This window comes from Alosa sapidissima, chromosome 1, assembly GCF_018492685.1.
Source record: "Alosa sapidissima isolate fAloSap1 chromosome 1, fAloSap1.pri, whole genome shotgun sequence".
Classification (NCBI taxonomy): Eukaryota; Metazoa; Chordata; class Actinopteri; order Clupeiformes; family Clupeidae; genus Alosa; species Alosa sapidissima.
The window spans coordinates 33,590,308-33,609,397 of NC_055957.1; the positions used below are offsets into that span (position 1 = coordinate 33,590,308).

Sequence of the window (19,090 nt, forward strand, 5' to 3'; positions counted from 1 at the left end):
GGGCCTCTCTAATCATACCTCACTCCCCTCATTGCCACTGAAGGCACAGCCAGGCAAGGACGTACTTCACTGGAAATGTGTGTGTGTGTGTGTGTGTGTTAGGGGTGGGCGATATATATCGTCTGCGATAATATCGTGATTGTTGTTTTAACGATGTGCAAATTGACATTATCGAGTATTTAAATGACTTATGGGGAAAAACACTCGAAATCACGCATTGAAGACATTCCCCGGAGAAGCCTCTGGCTGCAGCAGAGCAAGTGTCACGTGATCACTAGTGGGTCACAACGTTGTCACACGCACGCCTAATGTTTATTTTGTGCAGTGAGAGTAGCCTACTTGGGATTTTATGCGGCTACTTCTGTTCAAGTAGCATTGATGAGACAGTCACATTTTTTCCTACACGGTATTATATGGAGAGAAAACATTAGCCTTTGAGTATTTTAATAGTCAGTTGTAAACAAAGAACTATTCTCATGTAACTTTTTTGTAAATGGACTGAAGTTCATCGCTCTAAATATCTACGTTTACTGATTATGCTAACCGTTAGCATCTCTGGGATTTCTCATATACATTAGCCATAAGCTAATGCATTAGTTTCTACTCTGTAACTTGGAATGCTAGCCGACATGATTGCTCTTAAACAAAACATCGAAGGAAATAACTGAGATGTACTCTGTTGGTCTGCTTAGTTTTACAGTGAATCCTATTTAAAGGAACTTCAGCTTCAGACTTTCTCTTGGGAAACTGTTAGGCCTATTTATCTTCTCTAATGTAGCTGGCTAGACCATGTCATTGCCACACACACAAGTGGGGGCAGAATTGGAAATGTGTCATAGAGTGACAATGCATTGGTTGATTTGGTTATAAAGTCACAGGTTAGGTTATTGGTTATTATTGTAATGATGCTATTCATAAATAATGAGCTGTAAAGTAACTCAGACTTTAAAGGATATTGACTAATTATCGTTATCGTCAAAATCACAAAAAATATCGAGATATTATTTTTTGTCCATATAGCCCACCCCTAGTGTGTGTGTGTGTGTGTGTGTGTGTGTGTGTGTGTGTGTGTGTGTGTGTGTGTTTCTATGTGTGTGTCTGTGTGTGTGCATGTTTGAATGATTGGCAGAAAAAGCAAGTGAGGGGCACAGCAAAAGTGAGTGTGATGGGTAGAAATTCAATATGATTTAGCCAGGACAGAGCGTACAGGCGTAGAGAGAGAGAGAGAGACATTGGATGGTAGGACATTTGTTTTTAGTAAAAGCATAAAAATAGGTACTTGTATAGTGTTAAGATCTTTAAAATCATCCTGCAGTGGAGTGGGCAAGTGTGTGTGTGTGTGCATGGTTGTGTGTGTGCGTGTGTGTGTGTGTGTGTGTGTGTGTGTGTGTGTGTGTGTGTGTGTGTGCGTGTGTGTGTGTGTGTGTGAGGATTGTGAGGAAGGAAGGGTTAGAGCGTTTGGAGATTGGGAATGATCCCTGCCATCCACCTTCAAATTCTATCCTTCAGGCAAGTCTAAGCATAGACTCAGACCTTTGATACTCTGCTCATCTATCTGTGTGTGGGTATGTGTGTGTGTGTGTGTGTGTGTGTGTGTGTGTGTGTATGTGTGTTTGTATGTGTGTGAATGTGCACACACGCACACACATTTGTGTGTGTGTGTGTGTGTGTGTGTGTGTGTGTGTGTGTGACTTATATAAATGAGTGGGCCTGTTGGGGCCTGTGGGTTCGTTTTTAGGGCTCTGTCTAGTGTTAGAGTGTGTCAGTTTCCGTCCCACCTGCCCACATTAGTCTACAGAAAAGACCTCAGAGATGAGAGAGGGCGGCCCACGCAGTGCCTAACCAGAATAACGCAATAGGCTCCGTTCTGTAGTGCTCTCAAGTATGCAAGGAATGCACATATGCCGTCACCAAGGTCAGGTAGAAGGTGTTACTCAACATCATCTATCTATCTATCTATCTATCTATCTATCTATCTATCTATCTGTCTGTCTATTTGTCTATGAAATATCAAATATTAAGTTGTTGTGTGCACAACCACATCTGCCTTCACTTCCCCACCCCTGACACCCCTCCTCCCAGAAAAATCTGCACTCCTTCAAAATTAAATCAAAGCCATGCATATCAAATGGCCAATTAAAGCCACAAACATGTTCCCCGGGAGATTAAGTGCTGCCTCTTGATTGGTGCAGTGAAGGAGAGCGCACAACTAAAAAATCAACCGGAAGAAGAAGATTTAAGGAGGACAGGGAAAAAAACACATGTTAGACGACTAACAAACTGAAGAGAGATGAAGTGAAAGGTAACATGTTGAGCCATGGGAATGGCCATTAAAAGATTATTTGGACACTGCTACATAATCAGTATTTTTAGCTGTTTGACAGCATGAACCGAATTTAGCCGGAGGCTTACGCTAATCACAGTGGACATGATGTCCATGTGTTAGTGTTCACTCTCTCGAATGTCATTTGATCACTTTGGGTGTGTGAGAGGAAAATATTCGGAGAAAAGTACTGACACTCCACATTTGACTCACTCTCACATACACCCGCCCCCGCTTGCTCTGTGACCACGCTTGCCGATCGGCCACGGCCCGTCACGACTCGGTCACTCGTTTCTCACCCTCGTCTTGGCGGCAGAAGGGGAGCGAGAGAGTGCGGCGGTCACACCAGGGCCATGCCTGTCAAGACTGGCCGCGTTTCAGCCGGACGCCTTCCAGCCGTGCTGCTCGTTTCGCACAAAGCATTATCTCTCTCTCTCTCTCTCTCTCTCTCCCACATACACTCTCTCTCTCCCTCTCCCCATTTCTTTCTCTCTCTCTCTCTCTCTCTCTCTCTCTCCCTTCTGGCTGAATCAAGACTCTGTGCTGAGACTGGAGGAAAGCAGCCCAGGTGCATGAGAGAGGAGAGGGAGCCTCGCCTGCATAGTGCGGCTGCTAACAAATCCACCCTGGGTGCTCAGGGAACAGTAAACAACACTTTGTTTTGAAATGAGCTCATTCTAATACTTGGAGTATTTAATAGTTTTTAAAAAAAGAAAGTGTTTGGCTCACTGTGAGGATATGAGATATGCACATCGATTTGGTGAGTCAGACAGATGGAGAGATACGTCCAAGTAATTTGCTTCACTTGAAAGCGGTTTTGTCTCAAAGGGCATCAAAAGAGCCGACGAAGTGGTGTCGTTACTCATATAAAAATATGACGGATTGCGTCAGGAGAACCATAAAGACCCAGACATGGGATAAAGACAGCAGTGTCTCCTTCACTTTTCACGCTTTCACTCTCTATCCCTTTTTCTTTAACTCTCTCTCACACACACAGGCACACACACACACACATGGACACAGAGTCTATTGTCAAGGAAACTGCAGCCCGCTGCGACACATTTCTGGACTCTTTGTCCATGGCTGTGTTGTGCCTTCACCCTGTGTGAGGTCGTGTGTGGGAGGTGTGTGGATGGCTGCGAGCATGGTCCCCAGCAGGACACTGAAGAGGCTCAGGCTTAGCATGTGTGTGTGTGTGTGTGTCTACAGGGTGAATAGGTTCCAGCTATAAACAACTGCGAGGTTAGGATCGTGCAGTGTAGGGTATTGGGGGGGGGGGGGGGGTTGTGTGTGTGTGTATGTGTGTGTGTGTGTGTTTGTTTGTTTGTTTTATTCATAGTGTGCGAGACAGGTTTGATAGTGTGTGAGAGAGTGTAGCTGAGATTTACGACCTATATGGCCTCTCATAATTCTGTTTTGTGTGTGTGTGTGTGTGTGTGTGTGTGTTAAATCCTCTGTCACCTATTGTGTCCGTCCCCACACACTGTTTTGTGAAGTAAGGGGGAGTGGGGTGGTATTGTGTGGTGCCTGGTTTGTTCTATTCAGTCTTATTTCAGTGTAGGGATGTCACTAATTCAAGACTGGACATCCTTATTCAGTCCATTATTCTTTACGTACACACACACACATGCTCTCTCTCTCTCTGTCTCTCTCTCACACACACACACACACACACACACGCACACACACACACATGCTCTCTCTCTCTCTGTCTCTCTCTCTCACACACACACACACACACACACACACACATGCTCTCTCTCTCTCTGTCTCTCTCTCTCACACACACACACACACACACACACACAATACCATTATTCACAGATGTGGTCAGTCATACCATGGGCATTGTACTGCCCGGATGGCCAGAGCTAATTCACAATAGGAGATAGCGTATGTGTGTAGGAGTATCCCTGTCAGCACCATGGGGTATTTATTTCACTGGCACACACACACACACACTTGCGTATATAGGATCCAGCAAACACAGAAAGCTGTTGTTCAGATATTGTGTCACAAATGAATAAATTACCATGTATTTGTATGACATTTAAACTTGTTCAGTGTTTTCAGCCTCTGTCACAGAGACATAAAGAGGCTATGAACCCTTGCTCTAAATACCAGAGAGCACTTTTCTGATCCGTTATCTGACTAATATATGACCAGAGGGATCATTTTAAATAGCTACCATTTCAGGAAACTGTTTTTATTTGTTTATTTTGGTACATATAACATATTGTTCAGGTCACATGGGAAACTGGATCTGAAAGGGAAGAAAATAGAATTAGAAGTGCCCCATTTCACAGACATCAGTTGACAGCCTGAAATGCCTTCAACAGCATTAATTACTCAGGAAGGCTCAGTGGACATGATATTGGCTGTCACTAACGTTTTCAGTTGGGAGTCATTTGGCCCATTTTTCTCTATGACGCCAACATCTCCAAAACAGGCCCAGTCTCTTCACGCATGAAATAAATAATTACCTCAGTAGGATCAGTTCAACTATCTTAGAGAAGGTATTTATATCATAGAGGATGAGTCTATCTGCGTCAAATTAAGCAATCATATCACTGCTTTCCCACGTTTACTGTAATGTGAAGCGGGTGGCTGCACAGTTGGAATTGAGTCTAGTTTAAAGCAGTCACCAGTAAATACTCAGAGAGAATGCGGAGGGTGCCTAGTTAGCCTCCATGATGTGTTTGTCTCTGAGTAAAATGGCTGAAAGACCTCTTGCAGTTTTGGCATCTAATGAGGTAGTTCTTGCTTGGCTCCTCCAGAGAAACTGTCTTGGCTCGGGAAATTGCAGCAAAGGAAAAGTGGTGTTGTAAAATAGCTCCTAGACTGCCCTCTAGTGTTGGCTACCGGTTTTCTGGTCACTTCTGGTCTTTTGGTTTGTAGAGCATTTTGTGTGTGTGTGTGTGTGTGTGTGTGTGTGTGTGTGTGTGTGTGTGTGTGTGTGTGTGTGCGTGTGCGTGCGTTGTCCATTAAGGCCTCTTTGGGAGACTCTTTATAGCATCATTATACACACATGCATCACAGGCACCCACACATGCAGACCCAAACCTGCACAAAGCCAGACTGTACTTGGGACATCCTGTTTACCTCAGCACACACAATAACAGCTGCTGTGTACCAAGCTGAGTGATTCATCAGCACAGTCATACAGACACACTGCAAAGAGAATTTATGAACATCTATTTCCTCTTGTGTATAATAAACACAGAGAGAGAGAGAGAGAGAGAGAGAGAGAGAGAGAGAGAGAGAGGCAAAAAGGGCATCCTCTTTTCTTCAACAATGAAGCGTGGTGCAAGAGAGAGACTCAGTTATACAGACACATACTGTATAGACACTCATGTTGTCCATTGTGGATTGTTGCTTGACTGTGACAAAAGGCATATAGAGGGTTTGACAGTATACTATTCCACTAAAAAATAGACATATGCTAACTGTAAAATGTATTTAGCAGCGTGTGTGCTAATGATGATGACACCAGCTGTTTTCCTCAGCTCCGACGGGATGCCAGCACATCCTTTGATTTCGGCAATTTCAACATGTGGCTTTCCTGTGACTTAAAGCAGCAGTTAATATTATTTTGTTGATTTGTGTTATTGTGCCATGGACATGATCTTGAATTCTGTCCATCATTGGTTGTGGGCCTAGTGGGAAAACGACTGCAATGGATTTGACTGAAATAGAGTCTATTTTATCTTGGAGAGATAGTCCAACATTTTCTTCAGATACTACCAGAATGCACCAAATGAATAACCGGACTCTCGCCAGATGAATTTCGTTCCGCCTAGCTCCACTCATCCATCTGGGATTGATCCATTGGAGAGGTGTTTCAGAAGGCTGGGCCTTATAAAAAATCCTTGCTTATGATTGGATAAGCCACTTGTCTATCATCTATTGACGTGCTACTTCAACCACTCACATCGAAGTCAACCCGTGACGCTGAGAACAGTCTTACAGTCGCTTCTACGCTACGTAACATTTATGAAACTCCCGCCCTGCGTCCTGATTGGCTGTACCATAAAATCTGGTGCCGAAAACACTCTCAACGGCAGCGATCCCAGATGGATGTGAGTGGAGCTAGGTGGAACGAAATTCATCTGGTAGGAGTCAGGTTACCAAATTAAGCCTATAATTACTGAACCCTCAGTAACCATTCAGATTAATTAAATAATTTTGCTTTGTAAATGTATTCTCCTATCCCTGTACTAATAAAAAAGATTATTATTCATTGCATTACTAAAATTCTCTACTCATAATTATTTTAATTGATAAGTTTTCATTGTGCTACAAAAATTATGTCTGCGCCATTGAATGCACATGTGCTCCTTGGGAGGAAAGTAAGCGTCAGGCCCTAGCCCTGCCATGATCATTTCTACTGAATGCATTTTAAAAGACCAGTGGCATTTGATAGCGACATTGGTTGAATTCAATTATCGACAAAGTGGAATGTATACGAAATAAGATGGGCTTCATGAGACAAGGCAGTTTGTAAATGCAGGTATTTAAGCACTGCACACAGACAGGTTATTAGAGTAATGTTAGACAATGACATGAGCGTGAGTGAAAGGAAAGGATAGTAATTCATCACTGACCGTGATAAGCCAAGCCATTACGCACACATGTTTGGTCAAGATCCAGTGACTGAATGGTGTAATGACAAGATGGAACAAAATAGACGGCACTTCAAAGCCTCGAGTGATTTCGTGTGCTCTGTGTCTTTAATGGCAATGTAAAGTCAGCATTTCCACAGTTACACCACTAGGGGTGCTCTTTCTGTATCTCTCTCACACACACTCTTTGTGACTGCTTTGCAGTGATCAGATGACACCCGGGCTGAAGTTAATATGCGCTAATCCATGTGTGGGTGTGTGCGTGCGTGTGTGTGCGCACGCGTTTGTGTGTACGCACGTGTGTGTGTGTGTGTTTGTGTGTGTGTGTGTGCGCACGCGTTTGTGTGTGTATGTGTGTATGCATGCTTTTGTGCTTGTGTGCATGCGTTTGTGTGTGCACACATGTGTGTGTGTGTGTGTGTGTGTGTGTGTGTGTGCACGCGTTTGAGTGTGTATGTGTGTGTGCATGCTTTTGTGTATGTGTGTGAATGTGCCCTCCCTTTTGTGTCTTATTCTCTACCTTTATGCTTCCTCTCATTTTCTATCCACCCTATCCTTCATTCCTCTCTCCTCCACTCTCTATAACTCCCTCCCTTTCTCACCTCTCTCTCTCCCTCTCTCTCTCTCTCTCTGCAGTGCTTCTTTCTCTGCATGGTGATTATTATTCTTTGCACAGCCCTGGTGCTGATAGTCAGATACTGCTGAGCCTTCCTCTAAATCACCTGGAAGCCAGCCCACCACGGAGGAGAACAGAGCGGGAGGTAGAGCAGGAGAGAAGGGGAGACAGTAGAGGAGAAAGGAGGAGGACGGTGAGCGAGGGCAGGGAGAGAAAGGAGTAATCAGGGGAAACGAGGAGAGGAGGAGAAGAGGAGGAGAAGAGCACAAAGGAAGGAGGAGAAAGATCAGGAGAGGGAGAATGAGAGAGAGAGAGGGAGAAAGAGAGAGAGAGAAGAGAGGCGAAAAGGGCATCCTTTTTTTCTTCAACAATGAAGCGTGGTGCAAGACAGGCTTGCAGGTTAGACTGCAATTTTCATGCTGCAGAGCAGTGACTTCACACACAAGTGCGCACACACACACACACATACAGACTCTCACTCTCTCACTCTCTCTCTCACACACACACACACACATGCGGCACACAAAGGCACGCTCACACACCACTGACCTTTCTGTTGCAGTAGAAATGAAAGCTGTGCGGAGTGTCAAAAACAGTTGCATTAAAAACAGGACAACATTGACAATTCAGCTTTCACACATGCTCAGTCATCCGTGTGCTGAAGCACATCAGCCTGTCAAATGAATTTACTTATAAAGTCAGGTATCGTCTCTGTGGGCTGAGCTGAATTCTCGTGTAGTTGTTTGGATGACGAGAGATTTTTATGCTTGTGTGACTCCTTTTTGTTTGTGTGTCTCTTTGTGAATGCGTTGGTATGCCTGAGTGCTTTTACACATGCATTTGTGAGGATGCACTTTTGCTTGTATGATTGTTTTAAGCTTGTGTTGGAGTGGCTGTGCGCTCGTGTAGGGGTTTTAGTGCATGGGTCTGGAGGTTTGAGTGTTTGTATGTCTGGATATGTCAAGGGTCTGTCATTTACTCTGTTTTGTTAAATCCTCTGTTAATAGGTTGAGTTGCTGTAAAATGGTGGAGCCTGTGGGTTTGTGTGCTAACCACAGTGCTAGTCATTTTGAAAATAGGTTTACTCAGCAATACAGTACAAAAAGGCAGTGGTGTATCAAAAATGTGTGTGTTGTTGTTTTAGAGGCTGATTGTTCCACAGATGAGTTGAGCTATGCTTGAGCTACCCTTGTGCTATGTATGACTGACTCCATCCTTTATTCATTATCAGAATGTCTGTCTGTTGAATATGCAAAGTCATGCAACAAGGAGAGCTACAAGGACTAATTAATCAGGGAGCGTCCTTTGAAGCATTAGGTATGAATGTTAAATCCTAATTAGTGTTGTGGCCAAGTTGAACTTTGTGTATTGCACACGCACACACACACACCCACACTTAAGAGAACAGGGAGTTTCTGCATATCCCACATGGTGGTTGCCAGATGTTTTTTTTTTGAATATATGAGTGATTGGTGTTCTTTACACTTCTTTTGGAGAACTTGCCAACTGCATTGCAATATGTTCTACTGTCATACACACCTAAACAATAGTGCGCGTGCACACACACGCACACACACACACACACACACACACACACACACACACACACACACACCGTGTAGGGAAATGGGCTGTGTCAGATGAGGAGGAGGCTTGTTATGTTTGCTGTCACACACCATTAACATTCCAGCGGTAAGAGTGCTGTCGGAGGAGCTCTGGCCTGCATCCAAGCGTCTAACCTCCCCCACCGCAGGGACAGGAGAGCGCCCATGCCACTTACACAATAAAACAAGCCAAAGTCACTGACTTTTGGGCTTCCTTGCACACATTCACAAATTTCCTGAAGTTACGATCCATTGTACACACTCAGAAATATCTAAAGACTGCCTAAACTTGTATTTAAATCTACAATATATCACAAAAAAATCCCTGGTTATACCAACTTATAGTTTATAGTTTAATCCTGTTGTGGTGAGACTGGTGAATCAATGGCCTTTGCCTCTTTATTGTTGATGTTGTCATTTTTGGTAGACACTGTACAACCACCCTTCAGTGGTGTCACACCCTTCATGGTACAAAATGACTGACAGGCAAACAGTGATATCCATCACTTTTAAAGTTTTCTGATCAGTTAATGCAGTCAGACCATGTTGAAAGTTAAGTTCACATGTAACAAGGGCCGTCTGATGTCCAGAAATGTAGATTTTTGCACCTTATAATATATTTTAAGTAATAACATTATAGTAGGGTATAAATAAATAATATTAAAATACATTTTATGGAGTGGTGGGTACTCAAAAAAACTAATTTCATATGACCAGGTAGGCAGCATACTGTAAAGTTATCTAAAAATATCATCCTTACCGCATCTTAAATTCAACCAGTTTTAGTCAGAGAGCACAAACCAAATCAGTAAAACAGATATTGCTTATAGTGCTACACTGGTATTTGATCATACTCCCAGTCCCAGCCCAATATAATGTACCCCTGCATATTTCATTGTCCTGTTTGCCTGTTTCTGCATTTTACTGCTTTAACAGTAGGCAGTGTTTTCTCCTCAGTCCATTAATTATTAAACTTGTAATAGCATGCCTATGTCACAGCATGCCTTGGCTGCTGCCAATCTACCTTGTGCCAGAGACAGACCAAGGTCAAAACATCCATCAACTTTGTCTCTTATACACCGCTCTTTGTGTTTTGGTTGCCTAAATAAATCGCCTCCCTTGTACAGACTCACCACATACACTGACCTTAAGTGCCTCTGCGATTTGTTAGATGCTGTAAGGTCAACAGCACAGGATGTATAGCCTCTACCTCATGGCAGAAAGTGTGTTAGTCTGGGAAAAAGAGAGCGAGCGGGTGAGACAGTGGAATTATGGGTCAATAAATCGTGCTTATGGGAAGCACACCAGTGGGACTCCTAAGCAGGTCAAGGGCAAGGCATTGATCGGGCACATCATAAACCAGCCTGTGTAAGAGCTGTGTGTGTGTGAGAGAGAGATAGACAGAGAAAGAGATGGGTGGGGGATGGAAGGGTTGTATGAAAGATTTAGAGAGAGTGAAAACTGTTTCTGAGATTAGCTGAATAGACAGGAGTGATGACTGAGTGGAAGGAAAACATTATCATGGAGGTACATTATCCATTTACTTAATCGTCTTCGTCACATAATTTACTTCTTTGGACATTTTGCATGCTTCTGTTTCTTTGCATGTATTTATGTATTTCAATGTTCTCAACACTTACCTTCACAGGTTATTTTCATGCAGTGCTGATGTTTAACTAATTAGAGATGTCTTACCAAAGTCCTTATAGGCAAGTCCCCCCACTCGGCAGCCATCTTGGTAACGCACTTTGGGCAGTTATCGGGCAGCTATTTTCATATTGAAGTGAATGGGGAGGCATATAGAATTGAATTTCCTTGAATTTCCCCTTGGGGATCAATAAAATATCTATCTATCTATCTATCTATATAGCAAGGGGCCGGACATGTATACACTACTGCCATATTGGCGTTACAAACTAACCCCATGCATTTCTATGGAGGATTTTTTTACTGCTATGTCTCCTCATTAGAAAGTCTCTGGTTTTAGCCTTCAGCCCTCTCACCTGGCCAGTAGCCTATAGATATCTGCTTGTTGTGTTTGTGATGACCCCCAGCTGCCCTTTGCTGTCATTGACTTGTTTACTGTATAAGCACAAGTCTGTGTGCAAGTCAGTCCAGTATTTCACCCAGTAAATGCTATTGAGTCCAGTGACATTTAGAAGTTGAGCAAATTACTATAGTGTGTCTATGCTGCCGTAGCTACCAGTAATGAGCAGAATCAACTTAGAATGTGAAGACATAACGTTCATTTCTGGAATGGAGTGCCTGGTCAACGAATTAGTGAGTTCTTTTCACTTTGACCATGAAGGAGGGGAGGGGGCTCATAACTTTTGATGTTGCCTCAGTGTCAAATGAAACGTTCAATTAATCTCACATTCATTACTCTCTATTTCCCCATCCTCTGTTCTCTTCTGCTCTCTCTCTCTCTCTCTATCATATCCTAATTCACTCTCCATCCCTCTCTCTCACACTCATTTTCCATCCTTCATCACCTTGATTAAGCTTGACAGTGGGGCGTGTTAATGTGGTTACTGGGCATTTAGCAGCTGCCCATCACTTCCTTACAGTCACTGGAGACCTACTGTACCCAGTCACCCTAATCTGTGGCAAAAAAACACTTCATTTCTCCCTCCAGTGGGAGTCCATCTTAATGGAAACTCAATTTGGTTATATAATATATATGTGTGTGTGTGTGTGTGTGTGTCCGTGAATGTACATGTGCGTTCACAGATATTTCTGTGGATTAAATTCTTGAAAGGGGACAAATTTCCTCTTCGGAGAATGATTCCTTAGGGCCCTTGTTTCAGTAATAAAACACATGCTCCAGTTTCAGCGTGTAATTTCTAATGTTCCACCAAAGAGACGAGAGTTCTCCTCCCCCATCTGTGTCGTTCTCTATGAGCCACTGCCACAAGGTGTGTGTGTGTGTGTGTGTGTGTGTGTGTGTGTGTGTGTTTCATTATTAGTTTGTTCCAATATTTGCATGGCAAATTTAATGCCATTGACAGCAGTACATTTTGTTCTGCACTATTTAATTATATGCAGTTGTGACCCCTTCCCCCTCTTAACACAAAAACACTATGGAAACTTCATTGCAATTCATTCTCCAGCTATTTTTGCTTTATGGCCAGCAGTGAAGACAAAATAATGACAGATTATAATGATTTAAATGGTTCCCAAGGAAGCAAGTGCTGCTTGATAGCTTCATAAGATGTCTTTGTCATCAAGCTGAGACTATTAGAGACGTGTGTGAATGCAAGCAGATGGCCATCCTGCAGTCCTCATGTGGCTCCTCTCTGCATGTCCTCTCCCAGCAGACGCTGCGGCGCGTTACCTTCTCGGTGGTGAGCCAGCCCCAGGACCCGGGCTGCTACGACAGCGGCCTAGAGGACTCAGAGACGCCCAGCAGCAAGAGCTCGTCGGGGCCACGGCTGGGGGCACTGCCTCTGCCAGAGGATGGCTACGAGAGGACCACTCCAGAGGGCAGCGTGGGCGAAGAGGAGCATGTGGAGAATGGTGAGTGTGCGCCAGCCAAAGAATCCCCCACATGACCCCAACACACCGGCAAAGAATCCCCACACACAGCCAAAGAACCCCACACAAAACCCCAACACACACCCAAAGAACCTCTGCATGCATCCCCAACACACAGCCAAAGAACCCCCACACACCGGCAAAGAACTTCCTAAACACACCCCAACACACAGCCAAATAACCTACTACACACACCCCAACACACAGCCAAAGAGCCCTAAAACACTCCTATGCTACAAAAGCCCACCTCTGCCGCTGAGAAGGGCTGGTCATTCGCGCTGGATGCTGCATGACGCAACATTCTATCTCCCGCCGGATGCTGCATAGCGCAACATTGACTCTCCCGCTGGATGCTGCGTAGCGCAGCATGCTTTTTATTTCATGTTTCTAGGTGCTACAGAGGCTTAGATATTAAATTTTGGTAGACGTTGACAATTTTTAGTATGTTTTCAGAAAACCCTCAGGAAATAAGGTTATTTAGTCTAGACTGCCATAGGATTCTATAGGCGTTTTTAGCAGCTTCTCAGGCAGTTTCAGTTTGGAGGGGTTTTGTGTTGTAATTATCTAAAAACATTTTTTCGTGGAAGGCCAAAAATGTAATCAATGCCCTCGTGAAAATAACAAGGATGGGAAGGCCTGATAAATAAACCAATGATGGAATGCTTAATTTAGAATATCAAAGGAATGCCAACTGTTTTTTTTTTGTTTAGGAGAGTTTTTGAACTCATTTCTGCATAGTAGAGCAACTATGTTAAGAATTATTTATGTGCTAGAGATGAGAACTGCGCTTGAAGCGCCTAAATGGATGTGAAGGCTGCGTTACGGGAAACTGTTGCTTGAAATTGTTTTACATGACCTGAAGCTTTATAGATTATTATTACATGGTAGGATTGTGGCCCATGATATCTGTTTGAAGTCATTTTTTGTTTATCAAATTCTGTGCATAATGCAGTTCAAACGCACTGAAGGACCATAATTCTACTCCTGACCTAGTACAGTAGTTTACAAAATTGCCTCTGTAAACTGTAAAATGGCTTTGATTAGCTGAGTCCTCTAACTTAACCTCCCCTTTGGTGTTCATTAATTTAATGGTGGGCATTTATAATTTATGTTGTCATCGAATATGGGTTTACATTTGGGTTCTTATATTTCAGCTCCATGCAAATTTTGTAATACAAGAAGCGTTTGGGTTGTCCCTCTAAATATGTAAGGAATCCACAGCCTCTATTCTTAAGAGGAGTGTGCGCTTCCTCTTGAATCCCACAATGTCAATGGAAGCTTAAGCAGTCTTCAAATTGTATGGTGTCCTTGAATTAAGCATGCCCAAAATAGACAGCCCAGAGTACACACACACATGCGGCAGAATATTATTTGTGCATGTGTGCTCATGATTATATTTATGGTTGTCAGGTTGTCAAGGAGATCAGTCTTCTTTCACACACAAATTATTATTATTTGTATATATATATATATATATATATATATATACATATACCGGTAAGCTGCATGTTGGGGTTACCTTTATTCACCTGCCCTTTCTCTATAGTTTATATGCAGTGCAGTATAGCTCTTTCTTGTAACAGATCATAAAGTAAGAGCTGCACTGAAGTCTGAAAGAATGCCAGGGAGCAGTGGGAAAGGTGCTTTCGGAGTCTAAATCAATGGCTCTCAAGGGAATAATGGCAGGTCTAGCTCTGATTTACACATTTGTGAATGACTTTTTGGCCTCATAACTTTATTGTCTGTAAAAATGATAATGTGTCGGGATGTGCCGTAGATAAAAGAGAGTTAGGTAACAGTGGTAAGTAAGCCATTGCTCACTGGACATGATGTACACACACGTCTGCATGTCAGTTTGCCATCAATATCAGTACATTTGAATAGTACTCAGCATTGACGTCAGTATGCACCACTGTTCAGTTTGCACAGCTACACATTGCTCCCATCAGAAGCAGTGTGACTCAAACCCAAACTCTGTCTTGTCCCCCTCCCAGACCCAAGGCAGCTGCCCGACGTGGCCTTGACAGGGAAGTGCACACGGGAGTGTGACGAGTTCGGCCACTCCGACACCTGCTGGATGCCCGTGCAGGTTTCGCCCCGGAGGCATCCCGGCAACGAGCCGTCACGCCTGTCCACCTTTGCCTCACCCGGTGGCTGCATGGGGGTCGGAGGTGACCGCAACAACAACAACGAGGACGACGAGGGCAGTGAGCCAGACGCGGACGACGAAGACGGAGAGGGTTCGGAGCGCGGCGGCTCGGGCGGACGGAGACCCGGCCTGCGCAGGCACGTCCGGGACACTCTGGCCAACGGAGACCCGCTGGGAGACCGCAACAGCAACGTCGGCGACCACAACCGCAACCTGCTCAACCGCAAAATGACCTCGGCCTCCTACGACACGTTCAGCAGTGCCGGGTTCGGACGCAGCCGCCTGGAGGAGGAGGAACAGCGCACCCCGGAAGTCATCCCGCTCACGCGGACCGGCGGCGACTACAAGACCACCTCCTGTCTCACACTCTCACGCAGAGAGGTGTACCTGTGAGCGCCCGGGAGAAGCAGAGAGGCAGACAGAAAGATGAGAGAGAGAGAGAGAGAGAGAGAGAGAGAGAGAGAGAGAGAGAGAGAGAGAGTGTGAGTGGGAGAGAGACAAAGAAAGAGAAAAGAAAGGTCCACTAACATTGATTTCCCTCAAATTTGCAGGACCCTAAAAAAATCAAAATGGGTTAAACATCTGTTAAAACAGGTGTAGCCCTGAAGCCAAATAAATCAGTGAAATAGTCCAATTGAACTGTCATTTGAATTAAAATAAACTGAGAATCCTTGTCTGAAACCCCCAACTGTGCATCATAAGGATGATGTGCTGCTTGGCCCATCCCTGAGCAAATGTGCTAATCCCCCGCTCATCCGGCCCTCTAGGGGCAGTTCTTGGAATTGCAGCGGCGAAGAAAAGTTGGCGGTCTGTCAAGCACATCCATGTGTTCCAAAGACCAACATTTTGAGCCAGTTTTTTCAGACCAGCATGGACCTATTCTCAATGAGATTGCACAGGAAAAATCTGTTTAGGCTTATCAGTCAATGAAAAAAGGAGTCACTAAGACTGAATTATATATCACCTGTAGGTACTGTTATCAACAAACACTGTTATCAGAACAGGACATTGTAAAATGCCACTTGTAACATCTAATCTGTCTCTTATATGGGGTGATTCCCCTCTGAACAGACAGTTTAGCCTTTCAGTTAAGAAACAGTTTCCAGGAAATGGTGACAGTTGTCCCATGTTTTCTTTTCTTTAATCTCAATGCAGTGATGCGTATTCACGCTTGTATAGGTTCTTTCATGTGTCTTATTCTTCTTACTCTGACATGTTCCTCTACACTCTCCACACATAGACACACACTCACACAGACACACACACACACACACACACAGACATTTCTTATATGTGAACAGATGCATGTTAATGCTCATCTCCTCATCGTGCATACATTTACAAACGGACACACAACTCTGTGTGTCATGTGTATGTTTGTGTGCTCAAGCCAATGCTGTCCAACATTGCTTTTAAGATCACTACTGTAGCTGTAGCATTTTTGCCTGCTTTAACTCAACCAGTTTATATATAAAAATATGTAAAACATTTAAACATATTTGAATACCTAATCATTCTAACAATACTACTGGGAAGGCATTCTGATGACTTTGTAGGTACATCTATACTATAATGTATACAAGGAACCAACCGCATTCCTTTCTAGTAGAGACCATAGATAAACCAAATCTGTACAATAGACACTGCATGATAATAAGCAAATGCTTATTTGGTTAACGGGAAAAAAAACAAAAGATTTTTTTTGTGAGGGAGGGGATGCTAAGCCTTCTTTTGTGTGTGTGTGTGTGGCACTTGAGCCAAGGGATGAGCCATGGGGTATTGGTGTGTAAAATCTCTCTCACAAGCTGGACAGAGAGTGATGGAGAGCAACCTTTGATCTTGCGGCAAACGCTGGATCAACCCATGTACAGAGCTGGAGCAGCTCGCAAGGATTAAATTGCTGCATTCAACACACAACAATGGTTTAAATGGCCGACACTGCTCAGACCTTATCTACACCTCTCAGGTACCACGAGTCTGTTTGTGAGATGTCAGTGATGACCCACTTCTCCAGTGTGCTCTTAATGCCACAAGGGAGGTTGCTCTCCCTCACTGTCCATGGGGGATTCCTAGCCACTAGAGGGCACCCTTTTTGACACTTCCTCTTTCCCACACCTTGCCCCATTCTCACCCAAGTAGACGCTCCCCTCTCCTCCACCCAACCTCCACCTCTAGCTAGTCAGATCCTGAATCTCCACACACTGTAATATGAATGAAATGGGATCCAGATTCACCAAAGATTTTAGCATGTTTTTGTTTTCTCACAGTTCTCGTTTAAGTCTTTTTCATCTACCTAAACAGCACTACCTGTGCACTCTTGACTCATTGTTGTATAGTTCTTAAATGAGAAGAGACTTTCAAGTCTCAATTTTGTTTTGTATTTGTTTTTTTGAAAGCCATGCTAAAACCATTTGTGAATCAAAACCTGCACCATATTACTGTATTCACGGGAGCAGCCTTCCTTGCTGAGGCTGGGGACTCCGTCCGGTCCCGCCACGCCAAATCCCCACCGGCTCCTCCTGCTCTCCTGCGACCTTAAGGACCCACTGACCCATTCAGGAGCCCTGGTGCTTCAGTGCCTGGACACGACTACAAAAAAAAAAAAAAAAAACACAAGAGAAACGGATTGATGTAGAAATCATAAAGGGGGAAAAAAGACTACAGCACTAATAATGATGCAGACTCAATAGGAATTGAATTCCGCATGAACTGAACCTGCATTTTTTGTTTTGTGGAGAGACTCACTCCAGTTCTGCTCTGCATTTTTTGTCTGTTTTTGGTAAACAGCAGATTCTTTGGCTATATAATAACTGCTGTTTTAATGCAGTCTGTAAGTATTCCTGTACATTTTCGAGAGGGAGGGAGGCTCTGAACTGTGAACATGAGGGGCATCAGTGTGTGCTTGTGTGTGTGTGAATGAACGTGAGAGACTACTTTTTTTCTACTGCATGCTATACCAACAATTTCCATTCGCATATACCAGTTCCCATTCTGATGGTGGGAGGAGGGGTAGAAGAGGACCAATTTTCCTTTACACACACACACACACACACACACACGCTCACATGCACATGAGCAGACACACACACACACACACACACACACACACATTTTTGTATGGTGAACTCATACCCATTTCTGCCCACTCCTCCCATTTATTCCCACCTGCCATAGTAGAACTACCTTGTAGAGAGATGAAATCTTTAACCAGAAAGGCATGCTAAAAGGGTCTTCAGTCCTGCACTTATAATAATTAATATTAAATTGTATTTTTTTTTCCTTTTTTCAGTTTTTATGCTCATGTGAGAGACTTTGTTACTCTCTTAGTGTAATTATGAGATGAATCGCATTTGATATGAGGGAAAGAAGAGGGCAGTGAAAGGTTTGGTATGTTACCTGTACAAGTTTGACTTTGACATTAAAACTCCTGCAAACCTCTGTGGCTTCCAGTTTCTTTCCTGACACTTCATCAGGATAAGTGTAGATCTCTTAACACCGAATCATGTTTAACATCTTTTCCTCATGGGCTTTACATTAAGAAATATGCTAAGCACAACCATTTCTTACTATTCTCCCCTAAGCATGAATAAATATAGTCTAGCAACTCTCCGTTGGCTTGTGAGCTGGAAAAATTACTTCTATCAGGCCAATCAAATCGTGTATAGAGACGTTAGGTGGGCTTAATGTAATGATTGATGGCAGAGTTGCAACAGTTTGGCTTGAATTCCCTGCTACTTGAAAACAAAGAAGATGGATGTTGCTGTTGTCGAACAGCGTGACACGAGTTAAGCTTTTTTTAAGTTGGCAAAAGTTTAAACAACTAGCCTACTAGCTCCGCTGGTGGGAAAATGCATGGGACTCATATAGGGTTGCCACCTGTGTCTGACAAAAATCCTGGACATTTTGACCATCCAATCGACCTTTTTGTTTGTAAGCAACGGCGCCTTTCGCACATCTAACACAAGATAAAAACCGTCATTCTAAGCGACAATTGTATTACTACAATTAGTAAGAATGACAATTTCTAGTTATTTGTTTAGTTAATTGCTTTATTTAATAGCAGACCTTTATTATTTTGTTATATTTTCAACATTTTAGTTGTGGACACCTGGGGGCAGTATTGAGAAATAAAGCACGAAATTGCCTTTGTTTGACGTGAGCTTTCGGTTCGATTTTGATGTTTTTTTTTACTTTTGACGTGGTCATCTAATGCTTTTTCCTTCATGTTTTATGAGAAATTTC

General features: G+C 43.5%; 1 protein-coding gene across 2 annotated transcripts in view; it reads left to right on the top strand.

The window, feature by feature from the left end:
• pcdh7a (protocadherin 7a) overlaps positions 1 to 16,528 on the top strand; it is a 28,588-nt gene extending 12,060 nt beyond the window's left edge. Inside the window, exons 3-4 of one of the 2 annotated variants that reach the window (XM_042094637.1) lie at positions 12,480 to 12,681; positions 14,694 to 16,528. In XM_042094637.1, the coding sequence (XP_041950571.1) occupies positions 12,480 to 12,681; positions 14,694 to 15,241 (750 nt within the window). In that variant the 3' untranslated portion in view covers positions 15,242 to 16,528. The remainder of the gene's footprint in view (positions 1 to 12,479; positions 12,682 to 14,693) is intronic. The other variant, XM_042094646.1, reaches the window with a different exon arrangement.
• Positions 16,529 to 19,090: the final 2,562 nt, after the last annotated feature.